At 44.8% G+C, this 23,308-nt stretch overlaps 1 protein-coding gene across 1 annotated transcript in view; it reads left to right on the top strand.

Annotated features, from left to right (window-relative positions):
- The window catches only part of Epb41l3 (erythrocyte membrane protein band 4.1 like 3), a 123,654-nt gene that overhangs the window by 79,532 nt on the left and 20,814 nt on the right, over positions 1–23,308 (top strand). The window contains exons 7-13 of the mRNA XM_032901729.1: positions 2,441–2,659; positions 3,364–3,451; positions 7,441–7,593; positions 11,809–11,906; positions 14,135–14,310; positions 17,413–17,633; positions 20,214–20,759. Coding sequence (XP_032757620.1) covers positions 2,441–2,659; positions 3,364–3,451; positions 7,441–7,593; positions 11,809–11,906; positions 14,135–14,310; positions 17,413–17,633; positions 20,214–20,759 — 1,501 coding nt within the window. The remainder of the gene's footprint in view (positions 1–2,440; positions 2,660–3,363; positions 3,452–7,440; positions 7,594–11,808; positions 11,907–14,134; positions 14,311–17,412; positions 17,634–20,213; positions 20,760–23,308) is intronic.

Here is a 23,308-nt window from a genome sequence, read left to right on the forward strand (position 1 = left end):
ACAGTAGGCATGCTGGGAGAGCCATGCCTGTCTTGGGTGTGCTAAGAAAGAGCATGCACGCATCTGTGGTAGCCTGACAGTCACTGCCTCGCACAGCGCAAAGGAGAGGCAACCAAATGAGCTCAAACATGGGTTCCCACCACTGTAACCCCCAGTGAGAGGCTGATATGTTCGTCTGTCTGGACTTCCGGGAAGCGTGCAAAACTGGGATAGCCACCCACCCCGCATGGGATCCAGCCATACGTGATATAGCGGCAACACTGAGGGATCCTGCTTTAAACTTAAATTACAAATGTCTTTACATGCTTCTCTCTGTGTTACCAACCTGAAAGTTCACAGCCCAACGGAGGGAGAGATTAGGAGGGAGGAGAAGACACGAATCAGTGAAAGAGTTGGGAATATATAATATAATATCTGGGAAGATATTAAGAAATGGGTCTAACAGACAAATATTCCCGATTGGTGGCTGAGCTTAGAGAACGAAAGGGGGTTCCCTTTACAAAAGTCATACCGTGTAACTTAGTCCGCTCTTGCTCCCGTCCCCGCTCCCGTCCCCAAACCCCAGAGACCGTGGTTGACAAACAGAAATTTACTTGATACATTCTGGAGCCTACGAGTTCAAGACACGTTTGCTAGTGGTAGTCTTTCTGGTGAGGGTCTGCTTCCTAGTCGCAGACCACTGACTTGTTACTGTGCCCTCCCCGGGGAGACTTCCTGTAGCTTGTTTTAAAGGCACCAATCACATTTATGAAGCTCCTCCCTCCGAATCTAACCACCCCTCGAAGCCCCACCCAGCTCATCACGTGGGATTGGACTAGCCTTTCAGCGTTTGGATCTCGGGGCAGACACTAAGACGTGGGCATTCCGGACCGTTGTTCTCAGTCTGCATGTCTCTATTGATGTTTCCACGCTGTGATTTCAATTTCCCATCCCTTGCCGTGTGTGGTGGTGAGGCTGTGACCAAGATGACTTGGTCCCGTGTGCACACGATTTTCTGTGTAAGCCTCATACTTTTTTTTTTTGGAAGGTTTTTCAAAGAAAAGAAATTTCTCAAACCAGTGCCCCTCCACTTGCTGCATTGGAAGGCAATTTTATCAAAATCCTTGAGAAGAGTAGTGATTAGTTCCGGGGATATCTTTTATGTTTGTAACGAATTAGAGAAAAAGTGTGCTTTGTCTTTTATAAAGACGCTTCTGCTCAGGACTGAGCTCTTAGTTATGACTGATTTGTGCTTATAGACCCTAAATGTGCTTGGACTTGTCAGTTCATGCACAGCTCCCGCCTTCTGGTGTAGAATCCTTAGAACCCGTGGGATGTGTAAGAATTCTAATAACTGAGTTACACAGACTTTGCATCTGTCTGTGGCCAAACTTACTGCAGACTTCTCTCACATAGATGACTATATAACCATTAAAACTTGTTACTGTCACCTGTGGGGAGGTTATCTGTCAATCTTTTTATTATTTCATGTATTGTATCTATGAATCTCACATAAACAGAAAACAGATCGGCCACTAATGCAGTTGCTTTATGACATCATGGCAGAATTATATGAACAAAAAAGGGGGGGGGGGTTTAAATCTTTTCCTTTTAAAACTATTTGCCTATGATGACAAGGTTCCCAGATTTCAAGGTAGGAGACTTACAGAATTTGTGTCAGCAAGATTCCAGGAAGGCATCACACTAGAGAGAGAGATAAAAGAGTAGAAATTGCTGGTTTTTAGAAAACCAGGGTTAGGTAGAGCTCCTAACCCTGTTGGGTTATCTCGGGTTAGCTTGGTTGAATTGCAAATCCTGTTGTCTAGACTTCAGGAGGATAAGACCTCCCGGAAGACTGCCGGGCTCTGGTGGTTTTACATAACAGCATCCTTTGTTTTTTTTTTATTGGATTTTTTTTAAATTTACATTTCAAATGTTATCTCCTTTCCCAGTTTTCCCTCCAGAAACCCGCTATCCCATCTCCCTTCCCCCACCTCCCTGCCCTGGGGCATCGCGCCTTGACAGGACCAAGGGCATCTCCTCGCATTGATACCAGACAAGGCCATCCTCAGCTCACCCCAACTGATGATGGAAATACTAGGAAAATACATCTTTAAATGTCTTTCACTCTGAGCTTGGTTGATTAAGCCTTGTTTTATTACGAAAAGGTCCTGCTTGTAGGTTCTCTAAATACCATTCATAACCCACTCGCTCCTCCTTACATAGATCGATTGATTATAGTTGACATCGTTAAAAGAGTATGCAGATGTACCCTTACAGAGGTAACTGTCCGGGGAGAAATTGTTTATGACTACTAAATGCTGTGCTTATGTCTGATTCCTCGGTAATCTCATGCACGAATATGGTGTTTTTAGAACCCTGTTCTCCCTGCACGGCCCCTTCCTCCTCTTTCAGCGCGTGGTAACGCTAGCTTTCTCTTTGTTCTTCCGGTCCCTGGAAGGTACTACCTCTGCTTGCAGCTGCGAGATGATATTGTGTCTGGACGGCTACCCTGTTCCTTCGTGACCCTCGCCCTGCTGGGCTCCTACACGGTGCAGTCAGAGCTCGGGGACTACGATCCTGATGAATGTGGAAATGACTACATTAGCGAGTTCCGCTTTGCGCCAAACCACACGAAAGAACTGGAGGATAAAGTGATCGAACTGCACAAGAGCCACAGGTCGGTACCGAGAGCCCTCATGCACTCATAGTGGGCTTTGCGGTGGGAGCGTCAGGTCTCAGGCCTGGTTCTGGTTCCAGGGTCTAAGGGAGGGGCGGAGCCAACACGTGCTTAAAATGGTGGCCTAGGTAAACTCACTCTCAAAGTAGCCAGGCATTTTTTTTTTTTTTTTTGAATGTTCCTACAAAGCTGTATGTCTCAAGATTATTTTCCCACGCTTTTGCTAAGTATCTGTTACTCACAATGGTTGGGAGCAGAGGTGTTTCAGATTTCAGATGTTTTCAGACTATGGACATATGGCATAGTAACTATGTTTGGGATGAGATGAGAATCTAAATAGGAAATTCCAGTTATGCTTCATAAACACCTGATGTGCGTGACCTCCAGGTGCCCTTATACAGTATTTTTTTTTTTTTTTTTTTTTTTGGAATGCCTCAAACCATCATCTCAATAGTTTAAAAGATTGGGATTTTTAGAGCATTTCAGCTTTGGAATTTTGAATTAGAGATGCTCAAACTTGAATGTGCTGGTTTCCCAGTGGAGGCCTTTGTACCAGATTAGGAGGGAACTAAGTGAGAGATCTTTCAGGCCTCCCAGGTAAAGGGAAGCAGCAGACAGACGGGCGTGCAGGAGCCGGCCTGTTGCTTTTCCATTTTCAGTTCTAGTTGATTGGAAAGATGTAACACTTACTTTTCCCTGACCAGAGGAATGACGCCAGCGGAAGCAGAGATGCACTTCCTGGAGAACGCCAAAAAGCTCTCCATGTATGGGGTAGATTTACACCACGCAAAGGTAGGTGCTTGTAACTCATTTCATGGAAACAAATATTTCTGTGCTTTCAAACCTGTGGGCTTTTGAACTCTATTCCATGTTAAAACAAACAAACAAACAAACAAAAAGACAAAAAACAAAAACAAAACAAAAAACAAAAACAAAAAAAAAAAACATCGTTCATCTTTGTAGGGAGGTAGGCACACTTCCTGGCTCAGACATAAATTCATGGGAACCAGGCCTAGGTGAAGTCTCTGTTTCCTGTTGATTCACAGTACTTGCCCTTGACCTAGGAGCCCTAATTCTCCCTGCCTCCCTGATATAAACCTATTTCTCACTCTCCGATGACATGTGACCTTTGTGCCCCCTACCCTGTCTCCACCCCGTCCTTAAACATACCCTTCTTATCTGAACAGTCCTGCTCCTGTCTGTCTGTCTGACGTTGTCCAAAGCCACGCGTGTTCATCTGTTACGTGTTATGCACTGTTTCTACCTCCCCCGTTTTGAACCCACCAAGCACTCAGTGAGTTTGTGTTTAATTTAAAGAATCCTGTCTCTAAAGTTTAATTACTCTGACCCATATAACCAGTGCTTTGAAATGAGATTTCTTTAAAAGTACAGCAACTTAGGGGGTAGCTATTCAGGGTAAGGACTGCCTTCCTAACTAGTAAGGGACGTAGTTATTAGTAATGTTTGAAGTGCATCTGGGAAGGAAGAAGTTGGAATTAAGTCGCAGGAGCGTTTTGATCGTTCAAGGACATAGAACAGTTTTGACCCCTTGTGATGGTTTGTCTAGAATTATCCTCCTCAGCATTGCCAGGCTGAGTGCATGACTGCAAATCTACTATTTAGAAAGCTGGGAGCAAACATGCTGTGAAAATATAAGAAGCACTTTTAAAAGCTCCTATCAACAAAATATGTGAACTTGGTTGGGACTCTAGAGATGGAATCTCTTTTGACCTTTTCAAAGGGTCAGTCCTTAACAATCCTGGGTAGTTCCATCTGCCTGAGGCTGACAAGATAGTATCCGTCTTACATAGGAACAAGGATTTGACCTCTGTTAGAGGTCCCCAGCTACAGTCTAGAACTCAAAAGAATGTGTGATTACAGCTTCTAAGGAAGCAAAGTCTTTTTCACTGTCCATCCTGAAGCCTAGGGATAAAGAGATTCCAGGTGGCCAAGGTCAAGCAAACATCTCACAACCATGATAAACAAAGAGAAGGAGGTCTCTGCTCTGTAAGTGCTATGGATAATGAACTTTCTCTGTCCTTGGGGGCATCTCTCTATGACGACATTCACATGTGCTGGCTGTGTAGACAGAGTTGGGGTGTGTCAGCCTGTTCTGGGGGAGCTCTTGGGAAACAAGGCAAATCTACTGTGAGATTAGACAGGAAAATGGTAGGCATCTGGTTTGATAGGTGATGTCTGTGTGGTTTGATGGGTGATGTCTGTGTGGTTTGATGGGTTATGCCAGGTGAATGCTAGTATGCTGCATGCCCAAGCTCCTTGTTCTGTGTGTGTGTGTGTGTGTGTGTGTGTGTGTGTGTGTGTGTGTGTGTGTGTGGTGATGTCAGCTGCATGGTCCTTTTTTGCTTGTTTTTTGGTGTTTTGTTTTGTCTTTTCTGCTATGCCAGGTATATATCTGGGTAGTGCTTTCAAAATAAAACTAAAGACATCCAGCGAAACTTTATTTTAAATCTTCATGTTTTCTCCAGTTGGCTAAAAGGTGAAGAAACGAGCATGGCAAGATAATCTGAGTGAACGCAGCAAGTTTTGCTTTACCTCACACACCGTGATCCTTTCACTACCTAGAAATAAAGATTAGTGCATCCTTTAGGGAAGTGCGGCACCGGATGGGTCATTGCTACCAGGAAATCAAACCACTTAACATAGCAGTAGCCACTGAACTTAAATAGATGGCCACTTTTTACTTAATAATATGATTTGAAATTTTGCCAATTAAGAATGAGTTATGGAAGTGGAATGCATCCTGTTACAGGATTTTTATCTGAATATTAAGTATAACGAATGATTCAGTTGTAGACTTCACTTTCTCATGAAGCCGTGCTCTATTGTTTCAAGAAGGAAATTAAACTGATTAAATTAGTGCTAATCTCCGGTCATCAGTGAGATGCTTCTCCTGTGTGGATGGCATCAGTGAGATGCTTCTCTTATGTGGATGGCACTCGTGTCTTTGAGCTCCAGATTCATTTAAACATTCCGGATTGCCACCTTGGACCCCATAAGAAATACCTGTATTTGAGAATGGTCTTGTGTTTGGGAAACCAATCCTAAAATAATTTGTTTTCTCTTAGGAAATCTGTATGTGCTTGTTTAATCCCTTAATATCTGTCTTACTAGGTTTTGTTAAATTTATTTATTTGATGTAAGATTATAAAGTATGTATGTGTATGTGTGTGTGTGTGGGTGTGTGTGTGGTGTGTGTATGTGTATATATGTGTGTATATGTGTGTATGTATGTGTGTGTGGTCTGTGTGTATATGTGTATGTGTGCATTTGTGTATATATATATGTGTGTGTGTGTATGTGTGTGTGTACATATGTGTGTGTGGTGTGTGTGTATATGTGTATGTGCATGTGTGTGTATTCCTCTCAGGTGCCCTGTGATTGAAATATTGAAGGACAGTAATAGTTCAGTAGTGACTCTGAGTGGAGAGAAAGACTGCATATGGTGGTAAACACTGTGAGCATTGCAATGACAGAGGCAGGAAGATTGAGCATGTAAGGCCACCGGAGCCACGTAGCAAGACCTCAGACAATCAAGTCCGAGTCTGTTGTTCAAAGCAAAGATCCAAGTTAATTCCTGTTGCTGCAGAAAGCATAAAGAAATGAATGAAAATCAATTAAGTTGATAACAGAACCCATTGCCTTCACCAGAACAGGCAGACCCACCTCAGGTCTGTCTACAGAGCCAGCGCAGTAGGTATGTGAGTGCCGTCACAGAGAGATGCCCCCAAGAAGAACGATGAAAACTTTACTGTCAGAGATCCTTGAGATTGGCTCAAGGGGTAGCCTCTGGCAGAATTTTGACAGAAATATCTTTTGCTCGTATGCAGTTAATGAGCTACAGACTCCATAGTTCCATTGTTTCATTCACCTTTGCTTCTAGCAAACATGTTGATTTGATACATGCTGGGCAGACCCAACACTGGCCAGTTACAGAGGCAAGACCCTTCCTTTTTGCTTATGGCAAGGGTCTTGGGGTTAGTAACTCCTACCACATAGGAGAATCTGGTGCTGCACAGTGACTCCAAGGTGGCAGGCCCGTGACAGCTAGCAGACAGAGACCTCCCTGTCACTTCCTAGGTGGGCTGGACCTGCTTGTGAAGCTTCCTGTCCTCTGCTTCCAGAGCTGTGGGGCACTGCACCTTACATACATTGTGATGTTGTCCTGTCTTATCCTTCACAAGCCACAGCAGAGTCCATTTTACAGACTTCCATGCATAAAACATTCCAAGGCGGGACAGATGTCACAATGATACCTTGTAAACAAGGTGACTGGGCCACTCTACACCTCAGAATTTCATAATAAAGACTATGGATGTGTGTGCGTGTGTGTGCATGTGTGTGTATGTATTGTGTGTGTGTGTGCATGTGTGTGTATTGTGTGCTTGTGCATGCTTGTGCATGTGTGTCTGTGTGTGTGTGCGCATGCTTGTGCATGCCTGTGCATATGTGTATGTCTGCACACACACACACACACACACACACACACACACACACACACATACGTGTATTACACACTCTGTATGCAGTATTACTGCTGTAAGTCTGAGGATACTCGGGGAATTGATTTAACTTTCCAGCCCTCCACAGTGAAAAATATCATCATTAAAATGCTATTATGTGGTAGTGGTGCTTGACAAACTGCAGCAGTATTTTTTTATATTTAAATTAGTCAATTATACCTTCTGTCATGGAGTCCTAAATAATCTCGTACCTGCAAGAAAATGGAAATGAGTGAGAACCTGCCCCGTTATTTCTTCCAGGATTCGGAAGGAGTGGAGATCATGTTAGGAGTCTGTGCTAGCGGTCTGTTGATCTATCGTGACCGGCTTCGAATAAACAGATTTGCTTGGCCCAAGGTCCTAAAAATTTCTTATAAACGGAACAACTTTTACATTAAAATCCGGCCAGGAGAGGTAAGTACGTCCGTATCTCCATAAGCTCTTGGAAGGAAGATTCCCAAGTGCGAGCAGAAATATAAACCATGTGTTGGGGAATTCCAAGCACTGTGGGACACGGGGAATTTTCACGTCTAAATGTCTCTGAGAATTTGTTGTAGGTTTCCCCAGGAAATAGTAACAACGTGTTCTCTTCTTTATTAGGCTAGTCTAGTGTTTTTGTTGTTGTTGTTTTAAACCAATGGTGTACATTGACTGAAAGGACCTTTAAAGTTATATTTTAATAGAATTTTAGTAGAATCGTGATGCCTCAAACTGTGGTGAATATCTCTCTTCCCTTGTGTCTTGTCGTCATGTTCTCCTGTTAATCTGGGTGCGTCTCACACCAGTAACTTAAAGATACATGCTCTAAGGCCTATGGAGTGGAGTTCTGAATGCCAATTATTATCTGTTTTATTCCTTAGAGAAACCAGTAAAAGAATAAGAATTGTTAATACTCTTTAAGCCACAGTCTACCCAATGAATTTCCATCATCCTTGATGATCTTTGCACAGCGAGCTGTGAATGCCAGCTGTTTCCCCCCCTTAGGAGAAAATTAACAAGTGCCTCTAATTTCTAATAGGTGGGATTTAATATATTAAAGGTTCCCAAGCCTCAAAGATCCCTGCCCTTTTGTATCTCTGAACATTTTCTGGCATAATACAGGCATCGTCTCTCTGAGGCTGTCAACTCTCCAGTGAAGTCTCTTAGTGGAAAATCATTTCTCAAAATGAAAGTGTAAGGCTGGAGAGACGGGCTCTGTGGTTAAGTGCACTCGCTCGTTGCTTTTGCAGAGGACCAGATAGATTCTATCACCAGCACCCACACAGTGGCTCACAAACATCTGTAGCCCCATTTCCAGAGGATACGATGCCCTCTTCCAGACGTGTCCTCGGACACAAAGCATGCAAATGGTGTGATACATACATGCAGGCAAAACATTGATATATATATATTATATATATATATAATATATAATAATATATATATTATATATATTATATTATATATATATCTTTAGAAAGTTGAAAATTAAATTAAAATATACAGCAAGGATCAAATGCAATATGAATTTAAAACAATAATCATCGATAATGGCGTAATACGTAAGCCTTCCACGTGATTGCACCTGAAGTTGCGGTGTTTTTAAACTTAATGCACCTGCACTCACTTGAACGCAGTGAAAACCTAGATGAGCAGCAGCTTCTTCCCAGCCAGGGTCGAGCGTGAGAGACAGACAGACGTTACCTGCTCTTTCACTTAAGGCGTTTTCCATTCATCTTCTGTTGAGCAGAGAAACAGTGGGAGCTGAGGCTGTAACACCACGCTGCACACGACGTGGCGTTCTGTAGATGTGGAGCAAGAAGTGTTGGGGGAGGTCGAGGGGAAAGTTGGTGACATGAGCTAACAGACAGCCGTGAGTCGTGGAGGCTTAAATAAGGGCATAATGTCCAGGAGGAATACTTTGCTTTTGTAAATTTCATAACGAAATCCCAACTCTAATGAGACAATGCTAAGACCCAATTGGCCCAGAGGCTGTGAGGGAAGAGGGTTCCAGGCAGAACTGGTAAGCTCTGGAGCAGGATTGGGATGGGAATAAAGGGAGAAGCTTCTAGAAGAGTCATTTCCCATGACTCTTCTATTCCCATGAGCAGCATTGGCAGACATGATCTTAACCATGAGGAAAGAGTTGGCAAATTTTTTCAGAAAATGATATTGAAATTCTTTTCACGCGGATCTGCTCCCAGCTCTTTGGGGTCTCTTAGTTATTAACACTTTGACGTTTGTTTTGATGTTGAGTTATAAGGATCACAATGGAGAAATAAAGTCAGGAGACATCATGAAATAAAAAACACAAAAACGGCTCAGTCACTTGATAAGCTTGGCAGAGTGAAGGCAGACTTTAAGGGTTCATTCTTGCATGGTAGACAATAATGAGTCACCAGCTGTATACAACTTATTGAAGGCCTTAGGCATGGCATAAATTGAACAGGAGAAAAAAGAGAAGGGTTCAAAAGGAGGCCTTAATAAAAACAGTGTGTGTATGTGTGTTAGTTAGGGTTTTACTGCTGCAAACAGACGCCATGGCCAAGGCAACTCTTAGAAGGACAACAGTTAATTGGGGCTGACTCACAGGATCAGAGGTTCAGTCCAGTGTCATCAAGGCAGGAACATGGCAGCGTCCAGGCAGCCATGCTGCAGGAGGAGCTGAGAGTTCTACATCTTCATCTGAAGGCAGCTAGTGGAAGACTGACTTCCAGGCAGCTAGGATGAGTCTTAAAGCCCACATCCAGAGTGACAAACCTACTCTAACAAGGCCACACCTCCTAATAGTGCCACTCCCTGGTCCAAGCATATTCAAACCATCACAGGGTGCCTTAAAGAGAGGACAGATGGAGAAGCAACATATGGAGGAGCTGACAGCCACAGACAATAAGGGACTAAGCTCCACATGAGTCTCTGTGTCAAGTGATTCACTAGTGGTGTTGTGGACTACACCAGAGGGCATGCAGAATGGGAACCAGGGAAAAGTGTTCAATGACCATGTAAGAGTTCAGAGGCTTGAGGGTCAGTGAGTGGTCAGCTCTTGGGGGTGACAGACAGTATCCTAAGGTATGACAGACGGGAGTGAATAAGGCTTTGGGGTGTGTCAGAAGCAGGCGCATAGAAACGTGCACCCTTTATTACTCCCATTTGAGTTAATTACCCATGGCACACAAGCTCTGCAGACACAAACCAGAGTGGGAAGCCTCTCTGTTCCCACCAACGAGCCGCTAGAGTTGGAGAGAAGGATGGGGGTGCATCCAAAGGGTTACAGGGGGAGCTGAGTTAGAAAGAAAATGACTATCAGACCCATCTGCACTTGGATAGGAGGAAGGGCTCCAGTGTTCTGTAGCTCAGTCTGTAAATAGAGTTGACAGGGAATACATTTCAAAACACCTAGTAGGGACGATTTCAAATATCCCCAGCATTAAATCATGAGCCCATTTCAGGAGATGAGTATCCCAAACGACCCCTAATTTTTTTGATACTCCAAAAATATGGACAGTTACTGTATGACCATAAACGTTTTTGAGATTTTCTTAAAAAGAGAAGAGAAATTTCTCCCAGTTTTGCATGGAGAATGGGCCAGCTCTCAACACCCCCTGGCCTGGGTGTTCTGCTTTTAGATGTTAGATGAGTGCTGTAGACGGTGGTGTTTAGTCCACAGCCACAGTACTTACTGGGACCTTCAGACAACAGCAGTTTTTCCAACTACCACTTTACAGGGATGACTGAATCCAATACGAAACTGGGGAAGGCCACTTCTGATGTATTTCCCCATTCCCCCAGTCACCTGAGCAGACAAGCAAAAGAGGTCAGGGGTAATCACATCTCCCATGATTCCCTCACCTTGATACTTTGCCTCATACGTAACTTTTGCTGTCAGTACCAACGCTGCGGTTGTTCTGTGCTCTGTGGAATGAGCCTTTATGTTTAAGGTCATTGCCCTCTGCTGGCCTGATGGATTATGGCGCCTGCAGACACCGAAAGCAGGTGGTGGTGCATCTGTAATAATATCAAAACATGATACAGAAGAGTAGATATTTATCTTCAAAAGCATAAATGGCTGACAGAGTATCCTATGAAGATGCTCAACAAGATGGGTAATATAAAAATTTGCTCTGCCTGCCTGTGATGTTCAATAGAGAGATGTGTTAGCAGTCAGTCCTGTAACCACAGCAGACCACGTGGGAGACCTCAGCAATATCATATAAACAGCAAGGCATCAGCTATGGAGAAAGGATATATATATTTCCATCAGGTACTGGAAGATGTTATTTCTATGTCTGCAGTGAACAACTGCTATGTTTCTGTTAGTTTAGTTCAAGCTCGAGGTGAGATCAGGATGAACTGGTCTCTGGAGGGGATCCATGCATCTCCTTGATTTGAGTTGAGACTTTTGTAAGACTCGTGATCGTATAGGCACGTCATGCCTAACACAGTTATCTACACTTCATGCATTTTTAAGGTGAAATATAACAGGTAAAAATGAATGGATTCCTTAGAGTCAAGTCTGTGCATAATCACCGAATCTGTGAGTAACAAAAAGAGTTAGGATGGACTCTATGTCTGTATGTTATTTGCAGAGTTTTTATTTATAACAGCAAAGGTCATTTTAATCTCTCCTGGTTTTCTCTCTTTAATTTTTAGTTTGAACAATTCGAAAGCACCATTGGCTTCAAGTTGCCGAACCATAGGGCTGCCAAGCGCCTCTGGAAAGTGTGCGTGGAACATCATACATTTTTCAGGTAGGAAGCAAATGTTTGTTTCTTCCTAACAAAATTTTGAACTGTTGGAGATACTTTTACTTGGGGAAAACAAAAAGGTTATAGAGGAAAACGTCATGGACCCTTCCTTCCATTTTAAAAATATACATGGATGAGTGTCTCTGTCTCTCTCCCCTCCCCTCTCTCCCTCTCTCTGTATATGTGTGTGTGTGTGCAAGTGTATGCTTGCACGTGCACACACGTGTGTGTGCGTGTGTGTGTATCTGTATGCCTATATGAGTGCATATGTGTGTGCATGTGTGTATGCCTGTGTGTGTATGTGTGTGTGTGCCTGTGTGGGCATGTGTGTATGTGTATGTGTGTGTATGCCTGTGTTTGTATGTATGTGTGCATGTGCGTGTATGTAGGTTTCTCTCTCTTTTTCTCTCTCTATGCGCGAGTGTGTGTGTATGTGCATGTGTGTGCCTGTGTGTATGCATGTGTGTATGTTTATGTGTGTGTGTGCCTGTGTTTCTTGTGTGTGTGTGTGTGTGTGTGGTTTCTCTCTCTTTTCTCTCTATGCGTGTGTGTGTGTGTGTGTGTGTGTGTGTATGTTTATGTTTGCCTGTGTGTGTGTGCCTGTGTTTGTGTGTGTGTGTGTGTGTGTGTGTAGGTTATACATGTCACTTTACACATGGAGGCCAGAGGATAACCTTGGATATATCCCTCCTCCCTTCCCACCGTCTTTAAGACAGGGTCCATTCTTTACTGCTGCTACGTGCTATTCATACAGCTAGCTGAGCTCTCCTGGCTCAACTCCTGGCTCCCTATAGATATGCTGGTATTACAGGATCTGCCTTGCCAGATTTAAGTGGGCTCTGGGGAATCCAAACTCAGGTTCTCATGCTTACGAGGCAAGTACATCACGTATTGAGACAGCTCACTATGTAATCCAAGCTGTCCTGAGGCTCCCAATCCTCCTCCCTCGACCTCTGGAGAGCTGGGGTCACAGGCCTGTGCTTCCATTCCCAGCTCACACACTGAGAGCTGGTGTGAAATTCTAAAGGAACATCTGACAAATGTGAAGGTTTTCCGTAATTTATCTTGACTTACCTGCTCTTGTCCTTTTTTTATGTCCTGTGTCTTCAACATTATATTTCATAATTGTCAGTTATACTGTCTGGTCCTCTATGTGTGTGTGTTTATATGTATGTATGAATGTCTGTGTGTTTATGTGTATGTATGCATGTATGTATTTGTGTATATGTATGAGTGTATGTCTATATGTCTATGTGTATGTCTGTATTTATATATGTATGTATGTGTGTATATGTCTGTGTGTATGTATGTACATATGTGTGTATGTGTATATGTATTTGTATGTATGTATATATGATGTATGTATATGTGTGTATCTCTCTGTGTATATGTATGTATATATGTATTTATGTGTATATGTATTATGAATTGTGTATGTATGTTATATGTGTGTATATATGTATGTGTGTATGTCTATGTGTATATGTGTATATGTATGTGTGTATATATGTATGTGTATATGTATGCATGTATGTGTGTATGTGTGTATATGTCTGTATGTCTCTGTGTATGTGTGTATATGTTGTATGTCTCTGTGTATATGTGTGTATATATGATATGTATGTGTATGTATATATACGTATGTTTGTATGTCTGTGTGCATGCCTGTATGTATATATGTATGCATGTGTGTATATGTCTGTGTGTATATGTATGTATATATGTGTATATATGTATTGTGTATGTATGTGTGTATGTATGTGTATGTATATGTGTATATGTGTGTATATATGTATGTATATGTATATATTTGTGTGTGTGTATGTGCTTGTGTGTGTATGTGTGTGTGTTGACCTCAAACTTCTTACCCTTCCACTTTCACCTTCTAACTGCAAGAGTTTCAGGCATGTACCACCTCGCCTGACTTACTATATCTTTTATCTTTTTATAAAAAAATTTGTAGTGCTAGGGATAGAACCCAGGGCCTTGGCATAGTAGGCAGACGTTCTACCATCAAGCTATATCCTCAGAACATTCCTTCCTATTTTGCCCAACCCCACATGCACCCCCAGTTAATGTGTGCTGTATGTGTTGATAGTGTTTCCTGTCAACTCAGATTCACTTAGCTGCAAGTTGTGCATTAAACTTTTAGCACAGAAAGCACAGTGCTGGGCTTCAAACACCATCTAAAGGTGAGCTCCCATTTCTGGTGTTGTCTTGAATACCCTTAGACTACTGCTACCAGAAGCACCTCCAAAGAAATTCCTGACCTTGGGCTCCAAGTTCCGCTACAGTGGCAGAACCCAGGCGCAGACGAGAAGAGCCAGTGCACTGATAGACCGCCCGGCGCCTTACTTCGAACGCTCGTCCAGCAAACGATACACCATGTCTCGCAGCTTGGATGGAGGTAGGCACTGCTGACTGGTCTCGGTAGCTCTTGATAGCCGCACAGCAGGGTGTGTGAAACCACTGTGGTTTTTAGCTAAACAGACATCTCCTAACACTGCAAAAGGTCACGATGTGAGTCTGAACGGCTGAAGGGCGGGTTTTTGAACCATCTCATCTCCACAGTATGTCTTGGTCGGTGGGTTTTATTGGGGGCCCATGTAGGAGTAGAGTACCTCAGATAAGAACCTGGGGAAGATGTCTTCACTGTCGGGATAGGGATTAGCCTCCCGGAATCAGTTCTCTTCCAGGCAGATCTTCAGGGATTAACTGGAGGAAAACTATACATTAAATACATCTCTGTTTCTAAAAAAAAAAAAAAAAAAAAAAATTAGGGAGACTAAAAACCATGATGGTACCTGGGAGAAAGCATTGCTGTAGTCGATGACCCTGTCTGCTGTCTATCAGACAAGTCCAACCAACGATGACCCCTTGGTCAGGAAGAGCTTCATCCTGAGTTTTCAGTAGGGGGTGGTTTTGTCTATGGCATGCGGTATTATCCCTCACAACAGAGGGCTCTGCTCTTTGCCCCAGAGCACACTAGCAATAGTGACACTTAGGACCTGGGTATGGGCAGATCTAATTCAGCACCTGGCCATGGCCTGGCTGGCTCTTGGAAGACTCCTTCTGTCCTCTGAACGGATAAAGAATTAGACATTTCTGAAAAGTATACACAGTGTTTATAAGTAAACCTAAATTAAAAAGGGAAATTTTAGGTTGCTTGGGCCCTCTTTCCTTGTCTGTGTGTTTCTGCTGTTCCTTGTTGGGTTGTAACAACCCCCATTCCACTTACCTTATCCCAAAGTAGCAGTGGGTGAGGGGTTCCCTAGAACCCCTGATTAAGAAGCAGCCATGCTTTTATTGTGAGTGCTGTGTTGTGTATATTGCTAGTAGTACAGAAACAAGGCTTATACGTAGGAAAATACATATTGGAGCCAGGGCTACGTGGTCCTAGGTTTTAGTCAAGCAAAAAAGACATTAGAACACCTTCACCCTTCCCCGGGGTTGTTATGAAGAAGAAAGATATGTGGAAAGCAGTCTTCGTGTTAATAGAACTGTCGCCATAATTATGTTGGTAATTATTCTTAGAGGCTCCTGTGAGCTGGCCACAGCATGATTACCATAGGTCTCCACGTGTGAAGGTTCTTGCTCTGCAGTCAGCCTACTGTAGATTGAAACCGTGGGTTGAAAATATGAGAGACTCCAGGGTGGATAGGGGTTTCCTTTACCAAGCAGGCCCAGGACCCTAGGTTCAGCTCCATCTCCAGCACCAGAAAACATGATAGACAGACTTACAGACAGCCAACGGATAACTACAACCTCCAGTATTCCTGCCCCTTAAAAGATTACATCCATACGGAATACACAGGCTGCATTCCCTTTATCATCCCTAAACAGTGCGTTGTGCTAACTACTTATATCTTATTTATATTGTGCTAGCCATTAAAACCAGTAGAGAGTGGCTTAAACACTAGAGACAAATTGTGTGTGTAAAAGACGTGTCATTCTCCATGAGGGACTTGAGCCTCTATTCAGAGACATCCCAGCAACAACCCACAATAGATGTCAAGAGAGGATACTGCCGTTAGATACCTTTCTGTGTTTCTAGACCCAGGTCCGCTTGCAGTTGTATTAGGACGTGAAAATCTCCACGTTGGCGCCAGAACTTTTTTCCTGCCCTTTAGAGACTCTTTGCTAACCGTTTGTATGTCCTCTGTGTCGGTATTCAAGAGACTTGCATAGACACGAGCCTTCCTTTCCCCTGGATACCAAGGGAAAGGTGCTGTCCTTGTGTTGTTTCTTTCCTCTTGGTCTTTGTGTGAAAATGACTGTTGAGAAAACAGAAGACACTTGTGAACTCAGTGGACTAATACCATGCTGTCTCTTCCTTTCTGCCCAAAAGTGACGTTAGTATGTGTTGTCCCCTTCTCTGTTGCCCTGACGTTTCGAGTCTGTCCCCTGCTGTGGAGCGGGTGCCATTCCTGCATGTGGGAGCATTAAACCGCTTTCTGACAAGGCAGCAGCCTGTATATAACAGCACAAATGGCCACTAAGCAACCATGCCTTGTGTGAGCCTTTCATCAGCATAGAGAGGCAGCGTCTATCTTAGTGAAGGCTTTCCTTTAGAATTCTTCTCTGTTTTTTAGTTGGTATCTTAAAGTGCCAGAAATGTGAATTCTGGTCCTATTTTTGTCCGCGATCAGCTGTGGAGTATTTGAAAAGCAATGCTTTTAGGTCTCAGTTTGTTTTTTATGACAGTCAAGCTCTAAAAGAATGACTGAAAACATTTAAAATCTATCGGAATTAAGCGCTGGTCGGAATGAAGCGTCCTTCACTAAGACAGCAGCTGGAATGAGGGGCTGAGCCTGCATCCCCACGCTCTGCTCCCACGCTCTGCCCTTGCATGGGTTTGGCTTGCTGGCAGTGTTTGTCTTGTTTTCCCCACGTAGCAGCGTTGAGAATGTTCAGGCACATCTTCATGGCGGTGGAAATGAAAACACTCCCTTACATCAGCATTGAGAGGAATGACCTTCCAAATTCTACAGTCTCCGCCAAAATGCTTAAACCTCATTACTGTGCTTCGAGCTTTCGTACCGGAAGTGTGCTGGACTGTTCAACACTGAAAAGATAATAGAGTCAACCCACCGCTCCTTTGAGGCGGGCACTTCCGCAGACATGCTCAAAGCCAAGTGATTAGAGCCTTTGCCGTAAATACTGCTGTGAATTGTTGGGCTTGGTGTGAATCTGGTCCGAGGGTCCAGCCACTGCTCTTGCCGGTGAAAGCAGCCTCCTCTCCCTCAAGTCCTCCCCACCCCACCAGAGAGCAGGAGGGTTCGAGACATGGCATTTAAATCATTTTAATATACCAGTATTGTGATGTAGAAAGGTGCAGTGCTTGGACGAGGGATGAAGGTCCTTGCAGAACCCCCCCTTGCTTTCCTCAAACCAGCCTGATAGTTTATACTGGGGTTTTACTCCTAGTGATGATACCACGTGGCGTTGTTGTTCTGTCTCCTGACTTAACTGTTTGGGATTTTATTTCCCCGGTTGTATTTGCTTTTAGCCTCAGTGAATGAAAACCATGAAATATACATGAAGGATTCTATGTCTGCTGCAGAGGTTGGTACAGGCCAGTACGCCACAACCAAGGTCATCTCTCAGACCAACCTGATCACCACTGTGACCCCAGAGAAAAAGGCTGAGGAGGAGCACGTGGAGGAAGAGGACAGAAGGAAGAAGGCCGAGGAAGCCACGCCCGTCGCAGCCCTCCGGCACGAGGGAAAGGTACAGCTCTCGGCTGCCTTCCAGAGCTGCCTCCAGCTCGTACTAACAGCTCGGTCGTTCCGAGACGGTCGGCCAGGAGTGCGTTAGGGTGGAGGGGTGCTCAGACTCCAGCACTGACTGGTCATGTTCATGTCAGATCTTATATTATTATTATTATTATTATTATTATTATTATTATTATTATTATTATTATTATTTCAGCATTTTTCTCTAAAAGTTGTTTCCTTAAAAACTTTGATGTTTTTGGATAATTTTAGCAGGGGGTGTGTTTTACGAGACTTTCAACAGCCGTTCTGTATGGGTCTCCTTAGAAATGTTCTTGGATGGTACGATACTTTGCCCGGGCTCCCATTTTATAACCGTCACTAAAGCTATTGAATGTTTCTGGCCTCACTCTGCCCCTACCCCAGTATGCTATGCTAGCTTAGATAGTAAGGAAACACAGCTTCTTTTCCGATGACGTGTACCCTGCATGACCATAACCTGTGTGTTTATATCTCATCTCTCAGTCCTCTAACTCTGTCTTAGTGGTGAGGAGCTGGCCTAGCATGCACAGCGCCTTAGTTTAATATCCGAGACCTCAAAAGCCTAAGCAGAAGAGACAAACACTTTCTGGAGTAGATAAAAGTATTTCAGGTCACCCCATGGACCATCCCATTCCTCCCATTAGGAACAGATCCTTTGTTTCCCAAACACGGAAATCAGCACAGAGTCAGAAGTGACGGCTGGCAGGACCTTCAGGTCACTTCTGCTGTCCAAAAGTCAGATCGTATAACTGGGGCGGCGTGGGAAGGGGAGACGACCCACCAGGAGTGTAAACATGGGCTGTTCTTAGGTTGGTTTGTTCCCGGTTCTCTTGAGATAATTGGTGCCTGCAGAGGATTCTCAATGGCTGGGAAGAGACACTTAAATGGCCAACAGAGAGAAAGGATTTTATGTTCTCTTCCAAAGTAGATCTGGGTTTTCTGCTCTTCGTTCTGTTTTCTAAAGACCACCCCGTGATCCTTACATGCAGGGATGCACAGTGCCCATCTGCCTCCCTCTGCACCATCGCCATCCCGGGGGAAGTGAAGGACGTAGAGAACTACGACTCCCATAGCCCCAGGCCCCTGGAAGACAGCCTTTCGACAGCCTTTCGGTAGCACCTTCTGGAGGGCTGTAGCTCAATTTCAGTGCTGGCTGTCTTTATCTCCCTACCCCAAAGCTGTCTTCCCAAAATTCCTTTCTTTTCCCTCTTCAAATGGCTCGTTGGGGGACGCTTTAGCGTCAGGCATGAGTGTCAGGGAAACATTTCAGAGGTTGACCTATCCAGATAAACTTTTATCCGGGCCATTGTCTCCCTCCCCGGTGCCTCACATGTGATTTGCTTTGCACATTTTCTTCCCGTGTGCCGATGCATTTATCACATCTCTCTAACTCAGGATTGGATAGCCACCACCAAGCAGAGGCGGAATAATTTTATGTTCTTAAGATGCTTGGTAACACACACACACATGCACACGCACACATGCACACGCACACTTGCACATGCACACGCACACACACAGAGGCAGGGTAGCTGAAGAAAGCTGTCTCAGGCTCCACAGGCCCCAGTCTGGAATGTATCAGCTATAACAGCCCCCGTGCTTTGCCCCAGTCTGTTTAGGGACTCTTTGCTTTGGGCTCGGGCCATTGAGACTGCTGGGAATGGAGTCGATTCTCCAAGCTCATGGGGGAGCTTCACGGGGAGCACTTCAGTGGATGCCCACTTTATCACTGTGCGAAGGAGTCAAACCTCAGCTGTAAATATACCCTTTGTCCGCTCAGAGAAATAGGAAGACTACGAAATTTCATCATTCTGTTATTTGTAGACTGTATGTGGCAGAAACCAAACACATAGAAACCACAGTACAGGAAACCGGAAACCTGTTCTCTCTGCTGGTTAACTTCCTTAAACCACTGATGAGAGCTGAGGTCCTCCTTAGCAGCATAGATAAAGAAGCCACAGATGGGTGGCTCGGAGGAACCTCGTTTCTCCATGGAGAGCCAGAGACCCTGAAGTGCTCATTGCTGACACCCTCATCCCATCGGTAACTGCTTTCAGACAGGAGTGGGGCCAGAAACTTCCTAATTAGAACCCACCTGTTTAGGGTATAATTGGCTAACCGAGGAAAAGAAGATGACTAGAAAATGTTTGAACACAGTCAAAATGTGAATTGTGCTTTGTTTCCATTTCTTAATCCAGCCAAGCTACAGGCTGATCTGTTACCTGGAGATCAGGAGAACGTTATTGAAAGTCTTGGCTTTTGTTTATTAGAGTTGTTCAGTCTTCAGGCATGTTTCTGCGGGGGGCGTTCCTCGCAGCAGATTCTGTTCTGAGGTTTGGCGTCTCAGCCTCTGAATGACAGACGGTCTACTGGGAGAGCCGTAGTCGTCCTCAGGGTCGCTGCCAAGCAGCACTGACTACTTTAAAGCTCTTGTTTTACGGATTTTATGCCGATGCCCATGAGAAAGTTGACTAATTGCACTTTTCTTTTTGTCCTTTTTTGCATCCACGTTTACTGCTTCCTGTCTGTCTTCCTCCGTCCTCTTTCACATCAGTCACCGGGGCATGGCTCTGACTCATGTCCCCTGTCACCCCCATCAGCCCATCTTGACCCTCCCTCTCCCACAGAGCTCCGCAGGAGGTGCAAGGAGAAGGAAAGGGCCTCTCCAGGTTCTGCTCTGCCTAGAGCAGAGCCGTCCTCGGAGTCTGATGCCCAGGGGAAGGCCTACCTAGGGGACCAAGATGTGGCGTTTAGTTACAGGCAGCCGGCTGGCAAAGGAACCACGCTGTTTTCCTTCTCCTTGCAGCTCCCAGAGTCATTCCCCTCGCTCCTAGATGAAGACGGGTACCTCTCTTTCCCCAACCTGTCTGAAACCAACCTCCTGCCCCAGAGCTGGCAGCATTTCTTGCCCATCCGCTCGCCCTCCCTCCTTCCCTGCTTCCTCTTCATCTTCTTCTTCCTGCTGTCTGCCTCCTTCTCAGTACCATACGCCCTCACTCTCTCCTTCCCTCTGGCTCTGTGCCTCTGCTTCCTGGAGCCCAAGGCGGCCTCCTTGAGCGCCTCCCTAGACAATGACCCGAGTGACAGTTCAGAGGAAGAGGTGTGTACCTCAGCATAGAACACATTTCCCTGCGTGTTCCGTGCTTCAGTCCGAACCAGTTTTAGCCGGCTGCTGCCATAGCGGTCCTACTTTCAGAGCCTCATTTATTGTGTGTACCACGACGTTGAGGGTTTCTGTGTTGGGGAGTCCACGCCAGGCCCCAGGGTTAGGCACAACACCATGTGGGATGTGGCAGCCTGTAGCCGACTAGCCATTCTGCTACCCACTGAGTTCTAGTGGGCTAAGGACTCGGCTGGAATTCGATTTCACATAACTCACTCAAGGCAGAGAGTTCACATCTTAGTTACCAAGCAATTGTACTGGGCGTTAAATATCACCTTCCGAGAAGCATCCCCAGATTGTCCACGTTTCTCCTCCTGCCACCATCCAAGGTGCTTCCACGGTCCAGTGAGATACAAGTTCTTGCTGTTGAGGCAGAAGGAAATGCCTACAACAGTTTATAGCACCCACATGACATCACTCATCTTGGAAGGCCATCAATAGGACCAGAAAGAACCACATGAACACCCATAGATGTAGTGCTGTGGTTTCCGCAGAAACTCAGGGCAAGATGTAACCGATGTTTCTTTCCTCTCTTATGCTGGCCGTACCTTTGTATGTACCTGACAGCAGCATAAGACCCAAAATGTGTACATTTTGTAGTGAGGTACGGCCAGGAAATCGTCTTGATGTCTCTGGCCCTTGGCTAGGTATTCTTATACAGGGAGAAAAACCTGAACTTTGAGCCTGTCCATCTCTCGTCCCTCCTCCCAGCCCCTAGGTAAGTCAGTGTAACTAGCACCTTTCCCTCTTGATTACTCTCCCTTGCCTGGCTCCACAGCCCTGTGAATAGCACAGCGGTTTCCTTTTCAAAGGACTTCAGTCAAAGCAGAGGGAAAAGAATAGACTCTGCCCCCCACTCCCCCAGAGGCACCGGCTTTTGTGTCTCCTGCACCACTCCCTAGGAGCCCCAAGCTTACCCAGACCCACAAGGCAAGCATTTTATATGACAGGAGACAAGCCACGCACTCCTTGCATGAGAAGAAAATCACAAAGTCAAGGCAATGAGAGAGAGAGAGAGAGCAAGAGAGAGCAGAGAGCAGAGAGGAGAAGAAAAAAGAGAGAAGAGAATTATGTGGTTCCGTAATCTGACCTGCCCCTGTTAGCCCATGGAGCTGCCAGAAGGTGTTAGTACCTGTATTTAGTGGCAGTGTGACTTTCTGAGCAGTGAAGGGGAAAATATAAACCATCTCACCAGTGTTTTAAAGGGGAGTCTAGGCTGCTGATGAGTCCCTTTCCATGTTCTGGGTATGTGTACATAAATAGATAACCATGTTTCTGCTGCAGACTTTGGACACTTCCAACCTTAGGCTTTCGATGTGACGTTTTCACAGTGGCAGCCTTATCAAACATTGTCTATAGAGCGTGCTGCCATTGGAAATAGAATATTATGTACAAAGACCATAGATGGGTCTCTCACATGGAAATTTAGTGTTTCTATTTTTCCTCTTAGCGGAGGAAAAAGTCCTCATGCTCACATGATAAGATGATTCCTGCTCTACGCTTTTTCTAAATTCTGAATTGCCGTTTGAACGTTCCCAGCGCTAACCACACAGATCTTGTGCCTAATCCAGGGTTTACATCTTGTTGGAGTCGGTGCATGAGAACCAGTGTTGACTTGGGCATGCCTGCATTACATCAGCAAAGCAAATCACAGCAGCCCTGTTTTAAGCCAGTGGACGCAGAGTAGGGGCTTCCCAGGCCCCCCGTCCTCGGTACTGCAAACTCTGAAGCTGAGTCAGCGCTGACCAGAGCAGCCTTCCATGTGTCTCCAGCCTCCTGAGAGAGAGCTCCGGCCACCAGGCTCTGGGCTTGGCCATCTGTTCAGTGTTGACTCTCAATCCCCGGTGTTGAGAGTCACCAACATCTGGGTCACCACATTTCTTAAAATGGCATTTGCTTACATGGCTTATTTTAATTCTGTAGGCCTCACCTGCTCTGGCAGCCAAATCGGATGGCCCCTTAAAACACAGTTCATCTCGGCCTCGCTCTTTTGCAAAATCACTAATGACAGTGGTCCTTTTAACACATCCCTCCTGCCACAGGGAGTCGGTCAGTTACTGCCTTTCTCCAAAGCAAAGCCCAGCATACGAACACTCAGTCGCTTCAGATAACGGAGCGGTAACTGGCCCAGCCGTATTCCTCTTAGCTTTCAGAATGGTCAGGTGAGAGGCAGAAAATTAAGTCGCCTTCCAGGAGACGCTTAGATGAGTTTAGTTTGCTGTGGCGTCGGGGAGGATGGTCTCTGGGTCTCTGAGTAGTTCTCTCTAGTGCCAAGAAGAGGGAGATCTGTTCAACGATGCAAGGAAAAAAATGATTCGCCAACTGATTTATAACTCTAAATTGTGTAGACATAGTATCGTATAAGTAATTCATGACATTCTGCCCTACAGCTTTGTGTCCTCACAGGTACATAGTATATATTATTAATAATATACAGTATACATAACAGCTGCTGTCAAAACCGCCTTATTCGACTACTATTATTT

Source organism: Rattus rattus, chromosome 4 (genome assembly GCF_011064425.1).
Source record: "Rattus rattus isolate New Zealand chromosome 4, Rrattus_CSIRO_v1, whole genome shotgun sequence".
In the NCBI taxonomy this organism is placed as follows: Eukaryota; Metazoa; Chordata; class Mammalia; order Rodentia; family Muridae; genus Rattus; species Rattus rattus.